Genomic DNA, 18,431 nt, shown 5'->3' on the forward strand with positions numbered 1-18,431 from the left:
TATAAAATATACAATGCTCCAAAGAGCATAACTGGCATATCACATCAAACATTTATCATGTATTATGTGTTGGAAACAAACTATTCTCTACTAGTTGTTTTGAAATATAAAATTAAGGGGCATTGATGGTATTTATCTACTGTGCTATAGAATATTAGTAGATATCACTCCTATCAACTTTCCCTGTGGGCCTGTGCCTTTCCTTCCTACCCTGTGTCCTTACCTCTGTTCACTTATTCTCTCTCCTGAGACAAACATTTTAAGCTTCCACATGTAAGTGAGAATACGTCACACTTTCTGTATTTGTACAACAGAGTCTACATTTCTACTTATGATAATGTCCTCCAATTTCTTCAATGCTGCCACAAATGACAATATTTCATTCCTTTTAATAGCTGAATAGTATTCCAGGAGAGGTATGCATGTTCATTTCCTTCATCCAGTCATCCATCCATGGACACCCAGCATTCCCTGCTCTTCTTTATGTGCTCCACTGTCCGTGTCCAGGGATCAAGGAAAGGAGCCTCCCCAGACACTCCCAAGTCTCTTTGGAGATGCCAGGTAGGAGCTAGGGGCTTGTTTTGGTAATTGCAACTGGGCAAAAAGTTTTCTGATGATCTCAGCTTCCCCAGCTACATGGTCCTTGCCATGACAGGTGACATGATCATTGCAGCTGTGCAGGGAGGTGACGTCACATAGTCACAAAGCCATATTTCAGGGTCTGGCTGCCTCCACCCACACAGCACTGCCTGTCAGGACCACTGGGTGTGCTCACTAGTCAGCAGAATGGAGGAAGGTTGGAATTTGCTACTGGAGCCTGACAGAATGTGTGAGGGAAGGAGGCATGTCAGAGTCTAGATAAGTGGGGTGTCGGATAAAGGGGATCTTAGAGTTCAGACGTGCTCCAGTGCCAAAGCCATTCAGGAGTCGAAACTCCTGAGGCCCGAGCTGCCCTAGTGCAGGGAGTTGAGGGCAGCAGACCACCACCAGTGTCTGGTGCCCCCAGTGAAAGTTACCACAGCTACAGTAATAAACTCTTTTGTTCTTAACCCATGTGACAATGACACCAGAATGACAAGGTGCTCGACTGTAATTCTCAAATTAACCTGCTGTCCAACCTGCTTTACTCCAATCAGAGACACAATTTGGGGGGTAACTAGAGGTACACCTATATCACCCTCATGCTTTCCATAAAGACTAGGATAAATCTGTAGGAATTATCTACTCCTGTGCAGATTCTGTGCATTGAATTTTGCTGGCTGGAATAGAAATGCTTCCTCAATTCTCTTAGGAGGTGCTGAATGGGACGGTAATTGCATCTGCACTGGGGACACGAGGGACTGTTGGTGATGATAAGATGGCCTTTATTCTTGAGGTTCTTTAGGAAGCATGGAAAGAACATGTGACTTATGATAATCAATGTCAGATGGCAGTTGACACACTTCAATGAATCTTGTTGAGTTTTAAATGTCTTTTTAACCAATTTCAAAAGCAACTATGTCAGTGCATAGTGTGTATTAAATGATTCCTGCCTTACAGCTTTCATGTTACAGTATTCTGTATTAATACTCTTTGTACATCTTACCTCATTGCTAGCTGTTTTACGTAAATTATGCATCAATTGATGAATATATGAACTAAACTAGTAAACTAACCTTTAACCTCTGTACTCCATCATTGACTAGTATCTCATGTGCCTTGGTTCAGGGTGTCAGAGAGTGAGTACAATGATTCCTCTGGTAGGAGCTGTTTTACAATGTTTCCTGGAAGTAAAACAAATGTGTCTTCCTGTGGCTCTGTTTATGTGGGGATAACCTGATGCTCATTAAAGCCACCCTGATCATGGGACAGATTCCTATAACTCTTACAGGAATCAGTGCATCTGCCTTTCATCAAGATCTTATAAGGTTCAATCTTAATTGATAGTGGCTGGTGGGATTATCGTTTACAAATCAGCACATCATTTTTAAAGCCAAAATAATAAAATTCTGTATCTAAAATGTATTAATGTGTTCAGTAAAAATTAAATATATGTATGGATAACTGGAGAAACTCTAGAAACTAGGTTTGATAGTAGAACATGATGTTTAAATGCCTCATTCTACATCAGCCCATGATATCTCTTTTTTTTTTATTGGTTGTTCAAAACATTATAAAGCTCTTGACATATCATATTTCATACATTAGATTCAAGTTGGTTATGAACTCCCAATTTTACCCCAAATACAGATTGCAGAATCACATCGGTTACACATCCACATTTTTACATAATCTCAACCAGTGTGGATTTGGAAAATCAGATAACATCCCTCAGTTTAAATATCCCTCGACTTTATACTGAAGTACCTGTCTCATGGAGTGTTTAAAAATGTAAAAAATTAAAAGGCTGTATACATCTTTTCTTTATAATGGGTTTTTTATTTTATTTATTTATTTGTTTTTTACATACATGACAATAGTGGAATGCATTACACCCATTATTACCCATTTACAGCACAATTTTTCGTAACTCTGTATATAAAGAATGTTCATGCCAAATTATGCCATTATACATGTTACAATGTTTTTTTAACACATTTTAATATATTAAACAGATGTTTTAATGATGGAATCCTTTTAGTAATAGAAACACGTTAAAGTACATGTTCCTAATTGTGAACTAATAGTAAGCAGAGGCACTGGACTTTAGATGACCCTCTCAATGTAGCCCTTACCTCTTGTCCTCATGCAGGATCCTGGGATCTGAAGATCAATATCGTCTGTGGGAACTGGCAGAATGGCCTCTGGGGACCTGACCATGGGTGTGTCTTCTTGAGCCAGACTGTGGTTGGAATCCTGGGGAATTTCTGTCTCCTCTCCTCCTCCCTGTGCCTTTACTGCTCTGGGTGTAGGTTAAGATGCACAGATTGGATTATTAGGCACCTGACTGTAGCCAACTCCCTTTTCCTGCTCTGCAGGGGAGTCCCACAGACCATGGCAGCTCTTGGGTTTAGACATTTCTTCAGTGATCTTGGATGCAAACTTGTTTTCTATGTTCACAGGGTGGGCAGGGGTATGTCCTTCAGCAGCACCTGCCTCTTGAGTGTCTTCCAGGCCATCACCATCAGCCCCAGGGACTCCAGGTGGGCAGAGCTCCAAGTGAAAGCCCCCAGGTACACTAGCACCTCTGTGTTCCTGTGCTGGATCCTCCACCTGCTGGTCAATATCATTGTTCCTGTGCATGTGACTGTGAATAGGGGTGACATTAATATGACACAGAGAAAAAAATTTGGATACTGTTCTGATGGTAATTATGAGAGAAATATTTATGCCATAAATTCAGCCTTGCTGTCGTTCCCTGATGTGCTCTGTTTGGGGATCATGCCCTGGGCCAGTGGCTCCATGGTTCTCATCCTGTACAGGCACAAGCAGAGGTTCCAGCACCTCCATGGCAACAGTCCCTCCCCCAGGTCCTCCCCAGAGTCCAGAGCTACCCAAACCGTCCTCCTTCTGGTGGGCACCTTCGTGTCCCTCTACACTCTCTCCTTCACCATTCTTCTCTGGTGGGGTGTTTCTGGTCCTCCCAGTCAGAGGATGCTGCACCTCTCTGCCTTAATCAATGCAGGTGTCTCTGCTCTCAGCCCCTTTATTCTCCTGAGCAGAGATGCTAGTGTCACTAGGGTCTGCTTTTCCTGGATAAAGAGGAGAACCTCCCCTAGTGTCCTCAGAAACATGTGATGTGTGTGCCCCTGTCCCATGTCTCCTGGTTATTACTCACCTCCCTGAGCCATAAACACAAGGGTGGCACAGTCACAGTACAGGGATCTGTCAGAACAGACCTACTACTGGGTGATCATGTACATGTGTGCATGCCTCTATTTCTGTGTATATGACAACCAGTCAGAGTATGCATAGTACCATCAAGAAATAATGTTGAAAAATGCCATGTAAAGAGAATTAAAATTATACTAATTACAACAATGAAAAATTCTATACCATTCTAGAATTTTATTTAATTCATACATATACCACTGTGGTCAATGAATGGTTAATACATCCTTAAAATATCTCCCTGAGTTCAGCAAAATCTTTGTCACTATTAGAAAGGCGGTCTACATTTGTTGAGTAAAATAATGGAAATATTTGGAACTAGTTTCATCAACTTACTGTTTGCTTTTTATAATATTTGCACTGTTGTTTTTCTGTCTCTTAATATCTTTTGTATTAATTCAAAGAGAATCCTACCTTTTACTCTTTTACACTGGGAGTTGTATGTCTGTTATATCTTAGTTTGCAACCTAGAATTGATACCTTATTTTAAAAGATCAATCATGATGTCAAGCAACTCAATATTTGCAGACACTATTACATTAAGCCCTTTCCCTTTCTTCCATTGTAACATAGATGTAAAATACCTAAAGATTCATGCACAGGTCATTGTTGGACTTAACAATAGAATTTCAAAAACCAAACCCAAATCTGTATGAGTCTTTTATATAAAACAGGGCAGGTTGGGCTACTGGTCCTTGCTCTCCCTCTCCTGAGAGTGCACACCATTCCTCCATCCATCAGCACACAGCATTGTAGCCTCTTTTGTACTCTCTATGAATATCAGACAGCAGAAACGGTTCTGTTCACTCATTTTAAATGTCCTCATTCTGAGTTTATCTGAGATTTTGCTTGTGGTGTGGATCCTTTTCCAGCATTGAACTCTACCGTGTGAATATTAGACCACTGATTTAATTATTTCCTGCTGATGTGCACCTGAGTGTTTTCGGTTGGGGTTTTGCAGAATGTTCCCAAAAGCAGTTCTCTGGGTCCCAGTCCTGTGGAAGTTTTCTGCTAGGGCATTGCCCAGGTTGGGGCTCTTTGCCTTGGCTCCATCCATGCCAGAGTTCTTGGTTGAGATGAGGTTTGCCCCCAGAGTTCAATTGTATGATTCTCCTTGGATTTCGTCCCAAGTTCTAAAATCAAGGTGGATGTAGCCCTAACCTGGGGGCCCATACACTCTGGAATGGCAGCCATGATGATTTCTGAATGGCATTTGAGGTCTATATCAGAACATTTTCATCAAAGGATAACTTTATTAAGAAAGAGGTTAATTTAGCTCATAGTTCTGGAGATTCAATGGTATGGTGCTGGCATCAGCTCAGCTCTCATGATGGCCTCGTGGCAGACAGCAGGAGGAGCATACAGGAGCTCATAACAGAGGGAGAGTTTCCATTGCCAAACAGCACTGAGAGCAATCAAGGCATCAAGGTGGTTCTTGTTATGACTCATTCTCCTTGAAAGCTCAGGGACTCTATCAGAGGTATCCTTCTGCAACTCCTTCTAAGGGCAGCTTCCCCAGTACCCTAAGGACATCTCATTAGACCTTGCTTTTAAAGACTCCACCACATCCCCATTCCCACACTTGGGAAAAGTCCCTTTTCCCTTGTCTTAAAAACTTCCCCATTTTCAGCCATATAGTTCTATAGTCCAGCTCTGTGGGGCAGAAGAAATATGATAAGTCTCCTTCATTTTGCCCATTTTCTGAGCTCTGCTCACAGGTTTCTGCTCACAGTAGTATCCTGTCTCTATTTTTGCCTTTTGATGGGACAGTCATCAAGTCCAGTACTCACATTCATGCTGATCTTCTTATCAAATGTTTGGTCAGACACACCTTTGGTATTTTCTTCTCAATATACCTAAGAGCAGAAGAGTGGGGATGGGGACCCTAACTTACTGAGTCTCCAGAGCAGGACTGGCAGCCCAGTTGGCCTCGATGACAGAGCATAAAGCCCGAAAGAATTATTCTTAAGATAAGTTTTCATGGATTCTGTCTTGATAGCCTTTGAATTTGCTTGGGATCCCACGTTCTCCTTCTTGCCTAATTTTCCCACCGTGAGTCTGTATCCTAGGCCTGTTCTACCATCTGAGCAGCACATTAAAAGCAGAATGGAAAAATATCTGTGGGACCACAACAGAATTGAGACAGCTGGGTGCAGTTTGTAGGGCCCCAGATGCAAAGGAAGAACAGCCAAGGCTTCCTAACCCTGGAAGAGCTCTTCCGAGTCCCGGAAACCCGGAAGACAGGTAGGTCCAGGTGCAGGAGTGTGGAGGCCTCAGCTCTGACATCTACTGGCAGAGAACTGACCACTGGCTGTTCATCACAACAGAAACTCTGCCCTGTCTGAGCTGCAGCACTGCTGGGAGGATAAATACTGCCATTTGGAGAACAGCTGACAAGGGCAGGAGAGAAAATTGCTTTCAGGTGGATTGGAAATAGGGTTTTGTTCTCCCACTGCCCTGTCTGCGTGACTCTCTGGCCCACTATGAGTGGTGTAGCTTCCTCTGCCACCTGAGTTCATACCTGTGCTCTCACCTTTGACGGAACACCACCTAGGGGAGGGGTGCTTCATGATATTTTCATCTTGGACTCCATAGTCCAGGGTTCCAACATAGAGACCAACACTCGTATCAGGAAGAGAGATTCCTGCTTATGAAAGAAAGGGACATGCTGTGCGGTGGCTTTCCAGAATGCAGCCATGCTCAACTTGCGGGAGAGGACATTGCAGATGGAGGCAGCAAGAAAAATCCACTAATTACCTTCTACCAAAAGTTTAGGGAACAGTGTAATGAAGACATCTAGCTTTCTTCCAAGAACTATTGATTTACAAGCTCAGAGGTAAACAATAAGAGCAGTGGATGTTTTAAAATCTGAAAGGCTCTAGGCCTACTTCAGCTCTGGAACCACCCATGATTATACAGGGGGAGGATCACCTGAAGGAAGGAGATGGTTGAAAGTCAGAGGTCACGCTGAAGCTTCTCCCTGCAGAGGCAACAGGATTTCATTCTCAGCCAAGCCACACAGGGCCCCCAAGAGGCACACGGGGGAAAATGGAAATATTTGCAGAGCAGACCCCGACCTTGGGGAAAGTGGTGCTCAAGCAGGAAGGCTAGGTTCCTGTAGGTTCCAGCAGCATGTCCCTGTACGCAGCCCTCTGAGCAGGGCCCAGGCACTTCCACTCCTCCTCAGAAAATTCTCTGGCCATATCCTTGAATGTCAGCAGACCCTGAAACAAAAATACATTTAACTTCAGGCAGATGAAGAGATTTACCATCTGCAAAAAATAACAACAGGAGAGAGGTATAAGGATCAACCCCATTAAAGTGAATGCTCTGACACTCTTCATGGATAGTATTTTTAAGCAAATTACATGTCTCTGATCTTATTTCATTATACTTTTCCATAGAAGGCTATGATATCCTCTAGATCAGTATGGATTCCTCATTTCTGGAGATAAGAAATACACACACACACACACACACACATCAATGCACAGTTATCTTTATACCATTAGATATCATGTTCTACACATCTGGGGATGTTCAGTATCTAGATGAGCTACAGCATATATGGTATTGTCAGAGATGTTGTTAGGCAGTAGCTAGCAATGAACAATGAAAGGCAGGCAAGGTCACATGAGTTCTTTAAATTACTTAGGGTTCTTCTTTAAACTACTTCCAAAGTAGAAGAAAAAGCAAAGAGTGTTAGTTAATTTGTAAAAAATAAACGGAAGCAAAAGGAATGAATTGGGAAATACGTCAAGAGAAAAGGATTAATGGGACTAACTCTTTACAGGATCCATTGATGTTGACACAAAGCTAGGAATTATGGTTATATGTGTCTCCAACTGTCTGGAAAGGAAGATTCTTTTAGTAGCACAGGCACACTAAGGTAACTTCTAACCAACTATTGATCCCATGGCATTGACCATGAAACCCCCCATAGTATGGCTACCATGACAGTTTCAGAGAGGACCAACTGAGGTCAAAAACTCCACAGCCTAACGAAAAGGAGGCTGAACACCTGATTAAACAGTAATAAAATTGGGAATAGCATTGTCTCCTTCGTTGTCCTCTGCTTGGAGAAAACCCACTCTCTCCCTTAAAAGTGTTTTTGCTTAAGTCTCACTTTTTTAAAAACTTTATTTTCACTTCTAATAAAGTTATCTTGCATGACTTTGGTATCTGACTTTAAATCTTCTTTTGTCAGAACACAAGAACCAAGGTTTGGAGTTTCAGCTTCCTGCTTTCCTGTGACAATGACACAGTCCATAGTGGTTTAAAAAAAAAAAGAATCTAAAAAACATAATGATGACAATGACTAAAACTTTTGAACACTTTCCCCATGCCAGGAATTATTCTAAATGCTTTCACACGTGCTGATTCATATAGCAACATAATAGCGGCGAGGGAAAGAAATACCCCATCTCATCATGAGGCCACCCTCTCACAGACACAAACTCACTTCAGGTCAAATAGTTAAGAAATAGCTGAGAAGCATGTGAACCCAGACAGTCAGGCTTCAAAACTGAACCTAAGTTTGCTAGGGATATGGCTCAGTGGTAGAGCTCCTGCCCTCCTAGCTTGCATAAGAATCTGGGTTCAACCCCCAGCACCCTAAAAAGTTAAGAAATAAAAAACTGAGGCTAAAGAATCAAAGAGTTAAACAACACAACCCAGGATTAAGAGTACTTTGACAGAGTTCTCTTAGAAACCTGAAACAAACAAACAAACAAAAAAAGGTAAAGAAACCTCAAACAAGTTCAAGCCTAATGACATGGAACTACATAGGAGGTCACTGTATATCATGCACACAAGCATTCACAGGATATGTTAACATTCTGTGCATTATTTAATTCACTAAGTGATAGCATAGGAAAAATTTAAGATAATGGAAAATGCTTAAGACAATTTCAGCAGTTAAAAGAACACAAAGCTTACATATGAAATAATGATTTGTCTTTTATAAATGTCACAAGTTTGTATATCCATGCACTCATGCACACACATAGACAAATAGTCCCAAATTTACAACAGTTCAACTTAGAATTTCTCAGTTTTATAATGGTGCAAAAGTAATACACAGGAACCATGCTTAGAATTCTGAATTTTGCTCTTTTCCTAGAGTGGTGAGAAGTGATATGCAGTATGATATCCTCTCTCTCAATGCTGGCAGCAGCAATAAACTGCAGGTCCCAGCTAGCCATTCAAAGGACTTTTAAATTCAAGAGAGAGAGAGAGAGAGAGAAATTGAAAAAAACAATAAAGAAAAATGACGAGAATATAGGGATCTCCTACTGGACTCAACTAAGTGTGACATTATGTGCATTCCCCAAACGTGAGGAACTAAATGGACATGTAAATCAACAAAGTTTTAAAATATCCAACTAAGATAAAAGTAAGAGATATACATGAGAAGAGAGCATACACTACCAAAAGGCAGACACAAAAAATCTTCATTACTTCAAGAGAAAAGTAATGGGTTGGCAATGTGGTTTCGTGGTAGAGGACTTGCCTAGTAGGCACAGAGCCCCAGGTTCAATCCCCAGCCCTGGGGAGAGAGAGAGAGAGAGAGAGAGAGAGAGAGAGAGAGAGAGAGAGAGAATATGAGCAAGCCATCATTGTGGTACAGGCCTGTAATCCCAGCAATCAAGAGGCCAAGGAGGGAGGATTCAAATTCAAAGTCGGCCTTAGCAACTTAGCAAGGCCCTAAGAGACCCTGCCTCAAAATGAAAAATAAAGGGAACTGGAGATGTGGCTCAGTGGTAAAGTGTCCCTGGGTTCAATCCCCAGGGCCAAAAGAAGAAATGCTGTAGGAAGTCCTTTATATTGAAGCAAAAATGAAAATATAAAACTCCCAGATAAACATAAATTTAAAAAATTGACAAAATTCTACAGCACTCTCGGTGTATTAGTCACTTTTATATCTGACTTCTTTTTTTTTTTTTTTGGTACTGTGGATTAAAATCTGAGGTGCTTTACCACTGAGCTACATCCCTAGCCCTTTTAAGTTTTTATGTTTGAGACAAGATCTAGCTAAATTGCATAGGCTGGCCTTGAACTTGTGATCCTTCTGCCTCAGCTTCCCGAGTTGCAGGGATTGCAGGAGCACACCACTGTACCCACCTATATCTGATAGACTTAATAACAGAAGCATAAAAGATAATTGTAAATCTATGTTAAGGTATATATAATACAAAAAGAGGCCATTTGTGTCACTACTAACATTAAGTGGGGAAGAAGGCAGATTAAAGGAGTGTATTTCGTATATGAGCTCAATTTAACCTGTCATTTGTTTAAAACACGTAGTTATAACTTTAGTACGTTTTTTGAATAATGATAATTGCAAAGAAAAATATCTATAGAATAGACACAAAGGGAACTGAGAAGGTAATGAAAATACATCCCTACCAACACTAAACAAGAAAGAAGGCAGTGAGGGCATTTATTAGGGAAAACCAAGCCAGAGACAACCCAGCATAATTCAGGGTGGCCACAGTGAGTACTTCCCAAGAGAAATTCTTTAAATGTAAACAGAGTCAACACTTACGTGTAAAAGATATGCATCAACTGAATGGATAACAGGAAGGAGACAACTGTATGTTCCCTACAAGAGTCACATTAGATCTAAAGAGAGCCAAAGGGTAAAAGTCAAGGCTAGAAATGAGAACTTAAAAAGAGATCAGCAGCAGCTGTACAGTATCAGAAAGTGGACTTTAGGACAGGGCACAAACTGTCATAGAGACAGGAGGTCGCTGCATAATGCTGAAACAGTCAATTCACTAGGAGACAGAACAAATAGAAATATATATTTAACTAACACTAGAACTCCTAAACACATAAAACAAATCCTGCCAGGAATGAAGGATATATAAAGAGCAGCACAATTGTAGACTTCAATATCCCACTTTTACTCATAAATAAAACAATATACCAATAAAAACACACCAGACTACCAGGTATGTAGTGCACACCAGTCATCCTGGCTACTCAGAAGCACTTAATTTTAACTGGGGGTTGGGGCTATAACTTGATGGTTGAGTGCTTGCCTAGTATGTGCAAGACCTTGAATCTGATTCCCAGCACACAAATAAAAATTTTGCTTTGTTTTTTTTTTAAGAGAGAGAGAGAGAGAGAGAATATTTTTTTAATATTTATTTTTTTAGTTTTCGGCGGACACAACATCTTTTGCTTGTATGTGGTGCTGAGGATCGAACCCGGGCCACACGCATGCCAGGCGAGCATGCTACCGCTTGAGCCACATCCCCAGCCCTTGCTTTTTTTTTTTTTTTTAAAGACTGAGGCATGAGGACTACAACTTAGAGGCCAGCCTGTGCAGCCCAACAAGACCTTGTCTTAAAAAAAATAAAACAAACAAGGTCTAAGATGCTTAGAGCCTCAATAAGTTGCTGAAGCTGGTCTTGAATTTTCAGTCCTCGCATCTCCACCTCCCAAGTCTCTAGAATTACTGTACTCAGCTCAAAATAAAATTTGTGGGGTTTTTTTTCCTTTTCTTTTTTAATGAGGGGGGATACTCTGGATTGTACCCAGGGATGCTTTAACATTGAGCTATATCCCCAGCCCTTTTTGTTTAATTTTTTATGTTTATTTTGAGACAGAAAAAAATCACATCAACCTAACATCTCAAAGAAGTAGGAAAAAAAATCTAAACTCAAAATTAGCAGAAGGAAAGAAATAATAAGATTAGAAAATAGTAAGATTACTGAATAGAAAGAGAAAACTGAAAATTTATGGCAAAATCAACAAAACCAAGAGTTGGCTTTTGGGAAAAATCAACATAATTGGCAAACCCTTAGCTAGATTACTTAAGAAAAAGAAAGCTGAGTATGTTGGTGCATGCCTATAATCCCAGAGAGACTGAGGCAGAAGGATCACAAATTCAAAGACAGCAGCCTCAAATATTTAGGAGACCTTGTCTCAAAATGAAAAAAAAAGGGGGGGGGGCGGGGGGGGGAACTGGGGATGTGGCTCAATGGTTCAGTGCTCCTGGTTTCTATCCGCAGTACGCCCCCCCAAAAAAAATCAGACAATTAAAATTAGACATGAAAGAAGGAAGATTACAACTGATATCCTAGAAATGAACATAATTGTTCATGACTCTCCTGTAATTATTTTTTGAGACATTATAATACATACATTTACATGCCAGCAATGCCAACAGATTGGATTACCCAGAAAAAAATGAATACATTCTTAGAAACATACAACCTACCAAGACATCATTGTAAAGAAATAAAAATATAACAGGTTGAAAACAATAGTAAGAGTGAAGAATAATCAAACCTTCCCAAAAAGAAAAGTTAGGAGCAGATAACTTCACTGGAAAATTCTAACAAATGTTTAAAAAGAATTAACAGCAGGCTGGGGTTGTGGCTCAGTGGTAGAGCGCTTGCCTAGCATGCATGAGGCGCTGGGGTCCATCCTCAGCACCACATAAAAATGAAATACAGGTATTGTGTCTACCTATAACTAAAAAATAAGTCTTAAAAAAAAGAATTAACAGCAATCTTCAAATTCTTCCAAAGATTTGGAGGAGGAAGATTTCCACGCTTAGTTTATTGAGCCAGCATCACTCTGATGCCAAAGCCAGACAAAGAGATCATTAGGGAAAAAATTACATGCCAATATCCCCAAGGATGTAAAATTCCTCAGTAAAACACTAGCAAAACAAAATTTTATTATTTTTTTTAGTTGTAGATGGACATAATACTTTTATTTATTTGTATGTGGTGCAGAGGATCAAGCCCAGTTCCTCACATATGCTAGGCAAGCGCTCTGCCACTGAATCACAACTCCAGCCCCATAGCAAACCAAATTTAACAGCACATTAAGGAATTATAACAATAAAGTAATGTTTATTGATAGAAGGCAAGAATGGTGTTCAACATAAGAAAATCAATCAATATAATGTAGGACATTCATGTAGTAAGGGGCAAAATCCACATGGTCATCTCAATTGGTGCAGAAAAAGCAATGGAGAAGTCAGCAATCTTTCATGAAAAAAAAAAAAAAATTCAACAAACCAGAAACAGAAGGAAGCTACCTCAAAATAGTAAAAGCCATATATGAAAAGCCCACAGCTAAAAATCATACTCAATGGTGAAAAACTGAAAATGTTTTCTCATAAAAATAATGCAAATATAAATAAGGTACTCTGCTAACTAGCGAGTACTAAAAGTCCTAACCAGAGCAATCAGACAGGAAAAAGGAATGCAGGAAGGGCACAGTGGTGCACACCTGTGATCCCAGCAACTCAGGAGACGAGGCAGGAGGATGGCAAGTTCCAAGTCAGCCTTAGCAACTTAGAAAGGCCCTAAGCAACTTAGCAAGACCCTGTCTCAAAATAAAATACAAAAAGGAATGAGGATAAGAGTCAGTGGTAAATCACCCCTGGATTCAATCCCTGGTACAAAAATAAATAAATAAATAAATAAATAAGCAAACAAACAAACAAGACTGTAAAATGGGGAAAGGACAGTCTTGTGAACTTGTAAATAGTGACGGGAAAACTAGATACCCACATGCTGAAGAACAAAGTTGAAAGGCTTAAATTACACCATGTGTAAAAATTAACTCACAACAAGTTAAAAACCTAAACTTAAGACGTAAAACTGAAAAAAAAACATAGAAGAAAGTATAGGAAAAAAGCTTCAAAACATTTTATTTGACACTGATTTTTTTTTTAAATCTGACACTAATAGCACAGGCAAGAAAAGCAAAAAACAAACAAACAACAACAACAAAAAATGGTATATCAGAACTTTGAAAGCTCTGTGTATCAAATAACACAGAGTGAAAGGTGGGGAGAGGGGGCATGGGGCTAGGAAAGATGATGGAATGAGATGGACGTCCTTACCCTAGGTACACGTATGATTGCATGAATGGTGTGACTCTACATCATGTGCTGAGAAACTGATGTGACTCTATTTTTGAGAAACCAGCCTCTACCACAGAGCAAAGCCTGTCCAAGGAAGGGGGCATGACCCTTGTCCTTGGAAAAACCCACAGAGCACTCCTAGGCACATGCCCACCCTGCTGAGTTGTTTGTCTGCAAATAACAGGAGAGATTTGTGGCACCAGATATCCCTGACTCAGGCAGGCTAGGTGAGGACCCATAGCAACCCCCCTAGCAACCTCCAATCAGCATGAGTCACGGAAATACCTGGGATGCCTGATAACCCCCCAGTAGTTTATGGTGGTTGATAACATGTTGGGAAACCATGTAGTTTAGCACGAACACACTTCACCCTTCGTGGCCTAAAATCAGTTCAAAGGAATCCCCCTCTTGTACTAACCAATCACCCCTACCCAACTTGTTCCCGCCAGTGAATGTGCTAATCAATGTTAAGAGTTGTTGTTTGACTTTCCCGAGGTGTGAAATGATTTGCTGTGTGATGTTGTGACGCATAGAGTATCCCCCAAAACCTATAAAATCTCACTGAACAAAGGACCAGGACTCACTCCCTGGGACCGCTGCATCGGGAATGGTTGTGAGTCCAGGCTCGAGCTTGCAAAAAAGATTCTTGTGTGCTTGCATCGGATTCGGCTCCTGGAGGTCTATTGGGGTCCCACGAATCTGACATAACAGTGCCACCTGTCTGCCCTCAGCACCAGAGACAAGCCTTTCCCAAATTCCCCAGGCCCTGGCTGTAACTCAAGGCCAGGGAATCTAGGGAAAGGCAGGGGGGTAGCTGAGAGTCCCTATATATGCAGGCATCTGCCTCTTGGCCCTTCTGCAAGAGGTCCCTGAAAATCTCCCCATGGTTCAATATGACCTTCCTTGAATAGAGTACCCCAGACATAAGGAAGAAGCTTCAGTGGGTGGAGCGAACAATTGACATAAACCTTACAGCTAGTTAATATTACCTTTCAAGTATATAAAGTCCTGGAGGAACAGAAACTATCTGACTTGATCACAAGAACTGGGGTTTGAGGGGAGGCTTTTGGAACTGGAATTAGACAGGCACACAGCAAGGGTTGAATTCAGAGACTTCCTTCAGAGCCCTTTCTTCACCCTTCTCAAGATAACCTGCCCCTGCTCCAACCTATTGCTAAGGAAACCGGTCTCAGGGATTGTCCCTTCCAATAGGGAGTTGTTGATTACACCCCAACTTGGCCCCTCCAACCTATCTGCTTCTTGCCTTTTGGCCATCCCATCTGAGCATCTCCTAAGCCTAATCACATACACAGGAAAGAGAGAGGGAGAGGAAGAGAGCAGGAGAACAAAGGAAGCCTAGGACATATAAAAAGGCAAAACACTCTCGCGTCTTGGGATACCAGGATACCAGCTGTGACCCCCTTCTCCGGTGGGAGAAGTCTATGTTACCCCTTTTTAAATAAGCCTTGCTTTATATGCTTGCCTCAGGGTGCTTCTCTAATTATACTTCAATAAGTGAAGAAGCAGGACTTATCACTTTCACACTGCCTCAGTTTCCCAAAAGGTTCCAGTCCTGCAACACCTCCATTGAAAATCAGTTTATGCCTGTGTATTTTTAAATGTGAGGACCTCATAGATCCAATGACTGCTACCATAAGATAAAAGTCCAGCAAGAGCCTCTGGGCACAATTCACAGTGGGAACTCATTTAAAGTTGATGGTATTGTTATCTTGTTACCAGCTCATTTCAAAAATCCTGACCAGACTTACTTCCTTTTGTTCAGATACCCTACTTAGGTATACTTTATATACTCCCCAATTCCCCAGGCCCCTTCCCAAATGGTACCCACATCTGCCCCCCTCACCTGCTAACCAGAAGTTTCTGCTTTGACAGTATCAAAACAGAAAAATGTTTTGATTTTGTCATGTCTCTTCTTTTTCTTCCCTTGTGAAAATGTAATTTATGTGAATGTGACTATTTTTTATATACAATCTGGTAATTTTCCACTTTTATGAAATGTATCTTGTGATTATGATTGCTTCTTCTTCCCCTCCCCCACCCCTTTTGTGGTTTTTAGCTTTATAAGCCTGTCCTTACCCTCAATTAGGGTCAATGGGTGGCAAGAGGTTTAGATCTCTGCATCTCAGCCTCCAGCAATAAAGCTTCCTGTCCCACCATAAGACTGACCCAGTGATTTATTACTAATGCGCCACAACAGTATCCTGATAAAGATAAGAATGACTATTTAGGCTTAACAACATCCTGTGCTCCAAACCCTTGAATGCAACCTAGGAAAAGCAAGGTTAAGGCAAAGCTTTTTGTATATGCCAGATTGTCCGATCTCTCCCCTGAGATAAGATTTGTGGTATAATACTTAAATAATCTCACCAAAAAACAGCTACCTCTGCATTTACAAGTGCCATTGGAAAATACCCTCCTTTGCCAACACAAAGTGTTTTGCCATTCTGCTGATGGCCTGATAAAAAAAAGTGATCAAGAAGCTAGGGGGCGCTGGGGTTGTGGCTCAGTGATAGGGCGCTTGCTTAGCATCTGTGGGGCCCTGGATTGGATCCTCAGCACCCTGTAAAATAAAGGTATTGTGTCCAACTACAACTAAAAAGAAAAAAAAAAAGCAGCAGTTAGGGGATGTGGTTTAGCAGGACAGCTCTTGCCTAACAGTGTAGAAGGCCCAGGGTTCAATCCCCCCACACCATAAAAAATAAAAATAAAGGGGGGGGGGGAGAAAGAACAAAATAGCGCCATCTTTCAAATACATCAAATTCAATGATACTTCAAATATTAAGATGAACGAGTAGGGAAAACGTACGACTTACTTTCAACATTTGAATTTATTTCATGCCTCTGTGCATTGCTGTGTTATGCTCGAATTCGGGACCCCCAAAAGACCACCAGAGACCCAAGATCGATGTAAGCAGCAAAGAGGTGTTTATTGCGAGCTAGCTTGGTCCTCCGCGCGCACACAGCAACTGGCGACACTAAGAGGCCCCGAGCCCAGGGTTTGCAGCAGTTTTATACATTCTTTGGAGAAGGCAGCGACTTCACATACATCATAGCATCTCTTAGCAAATCATCACACACCGCTGGAAAATCAAATAACAACTCTAAAACATGATTAGCACATTCACTGGCGGGAACAAGTTGGAGAGGGGTGATTGGTCAGTACAAAAGGGGTATTCATTTGAACTGATTGGTTTAAGCCAAGAGGGGTGTACGTGCTGAACTACATGGTTTCCCATCATGTTATCAACCACCATAAACTACTGGGAGGGTCATCTGACATCCCAGGTATTTCCCTGTCTCATGCTGATTGGTGGCTGCTAGGGGGCTGCCATGGATCCCCACCTAGCCTGACTGAGTCAGGGACACCTGGCACAGCAGATCTCTCCTGTTATTTGTAGATAAACAACTTAGCAGGGTGGGAATGTGCCTAGGAGTGCTCTGTGTGTTTTTCCAAGGACAAAGGTGATGTCCCTTCCTTGGACAGGCTTTGCTCTGAGGTAGAGGCTGGTTTTTCAGCTGTTTTTATGCAACATATTTTATTTAGACTAAATAAGGCCAAGGTAAAATATTGCTAGAGACTTATGAGTATATTTGAAACATTATCTATTGACTAGATGACATCAACCTTGATATTCTGAAAAACAACAAAAACAAACAACAACAATAACAAAAACAGACCAATGTGATCTTCCTTGTGCTCCAGGATTAAGCGAACTGAGCTACCAGGCAGAGTTGGCCCCATGTATTTCCCTTGTTCACCATTTACAAAGTTTCCTTTATTTCAGTATTTTATTGTTATTGTTCTGTCGTTGTGGTTGTTTTGCTGTACTGAGGATTGAACCCGGGTGCACTTCTACCACTGAGCCACTTAATGGGCTCTTTTTTAAAATTTTGAGACAGGGTCTTGCTAAATTGCGGTGCACACCACTAATTTGCTGAGGCTGAATTTGCAATCCTCCTGCCTCAGTCTCCAGAGACATTGGGATTAAAGGTATGTAACACCACGCCCGGTTTCCTGTTTGTTTTTGTTGTTGTTGTTGTTTTGTTTTTTAAGTGACTTAATTTCTAAACGTGGGAATTATGTAGATCCCGTGGCCTCTCCTAGTTAATCCTGCCCCCTCACCCGCCCGCGAGATCTGTATGCAGACCTCAGTTTCCTCAGCCTCCGGGGGAGGTCAGGCTTCCAACGCCCAGGATAAGGGCAGTGATTTTAGAAACATGCACAAAAGAGCACAGTGCGGTGATGCATGCCTCTAATCCCAGTGGTTCCCGGAGGCTGAGGCAGGAGGACTGTGAGTTCAAAGCCAGTCTCAGCATCGGTGAGGCCCTAAGCAACTCAGTGACTCCCTGTTTCCAAAGACCACAAGACCTGCCTTGCCAGGTCCCTGCTTCAGGCTGCCCCAGACCAGGCGCGGCCTCCCGCTAGCCCCGCCCCCTGCCCGTCTCGCCTGCCCAAGGTGCGGTCCCCGGAGGGCCTTCCACAGGCCACCTTCTCCCGCGTCAGGCTCCGCCCATCACCGCGGTCTCAGGCACAGCATCCCGCCAGCCACGCCTCCTATGCGCCACGCCCACCCGCCATGGCGGCCTCCCTGGCCCCGCCCCTCCGTCACGCCCCGCCCACCAACGCGGTCCCGCCCCGCGGATCCACTCGCGTTTCCTGACCACGGCTCGGCCCTGCCCATCACGTCCCGGTCCCGCCCACGCT

General features: G+C 42.0%; 1 protein-coding gene across 1 annotated transcript; it reads left to right on the forward strand.

The window, feature by feature from the left end:
• Positions 1-636: 636 nt before the first annotated feature.
• Positions 637-18,387, forward strand: LOC139702771 (vomeronasal type-1 receptor 4-like). Its single transcript, XM_071604922.1, has 3 exons — positions 637-685; positions 2,732-3,542; positions 18,108-18,387. Exons 1-3 carry the CDS (start codon positions 637-639, stop codon positions 18,385-18,387), a joined length of 1,140 nt encoding a protein of 379 aa, XP_071461023.1.
• The last annotated feature ends 44 nt before the right edge of the window (positions 18,388-18,431 follow it).

This window comes from Marmota flaviventris, chromosome 18, assembly GCF_047511675.1.
Source record: "Marmota flaviventris isolate mMarFla1 chromosome 18, mMarFla1.hap1, whole genome shotgun sequence".
Lineage (NCBI taxonomy): Eukaryota > Metazoa > Chordata > Mammalia > Rodentia > Sciuridae > Marmota > Marmota flaviventris.

Excerpts from the sequence above, each read along its gene's own strand:
- LOC139702771 (XM_071604922.1), top strand. The coding sequence starts at position 637 with ATGGTCCTTGCCATGACAGGTGACATGATCATTGCAGCTGTGCAGGGA. Across the intron at positions 686-2,731 it reads CATTGCAGCTGTGCAGGGAG|GATCCTGGGATCTGAAGATC; the intron begins GTGACGTCACAT and ends GTCCTCATGCAG. Across the intron at positions 3,543-18,107 it reads TCCTTCACCATTCTTCTCTG|GTCCCTGCTTCAGGCTGCCC; the intron begins GTGGGGTGTTTC and ends CTGCCTTGCCAG.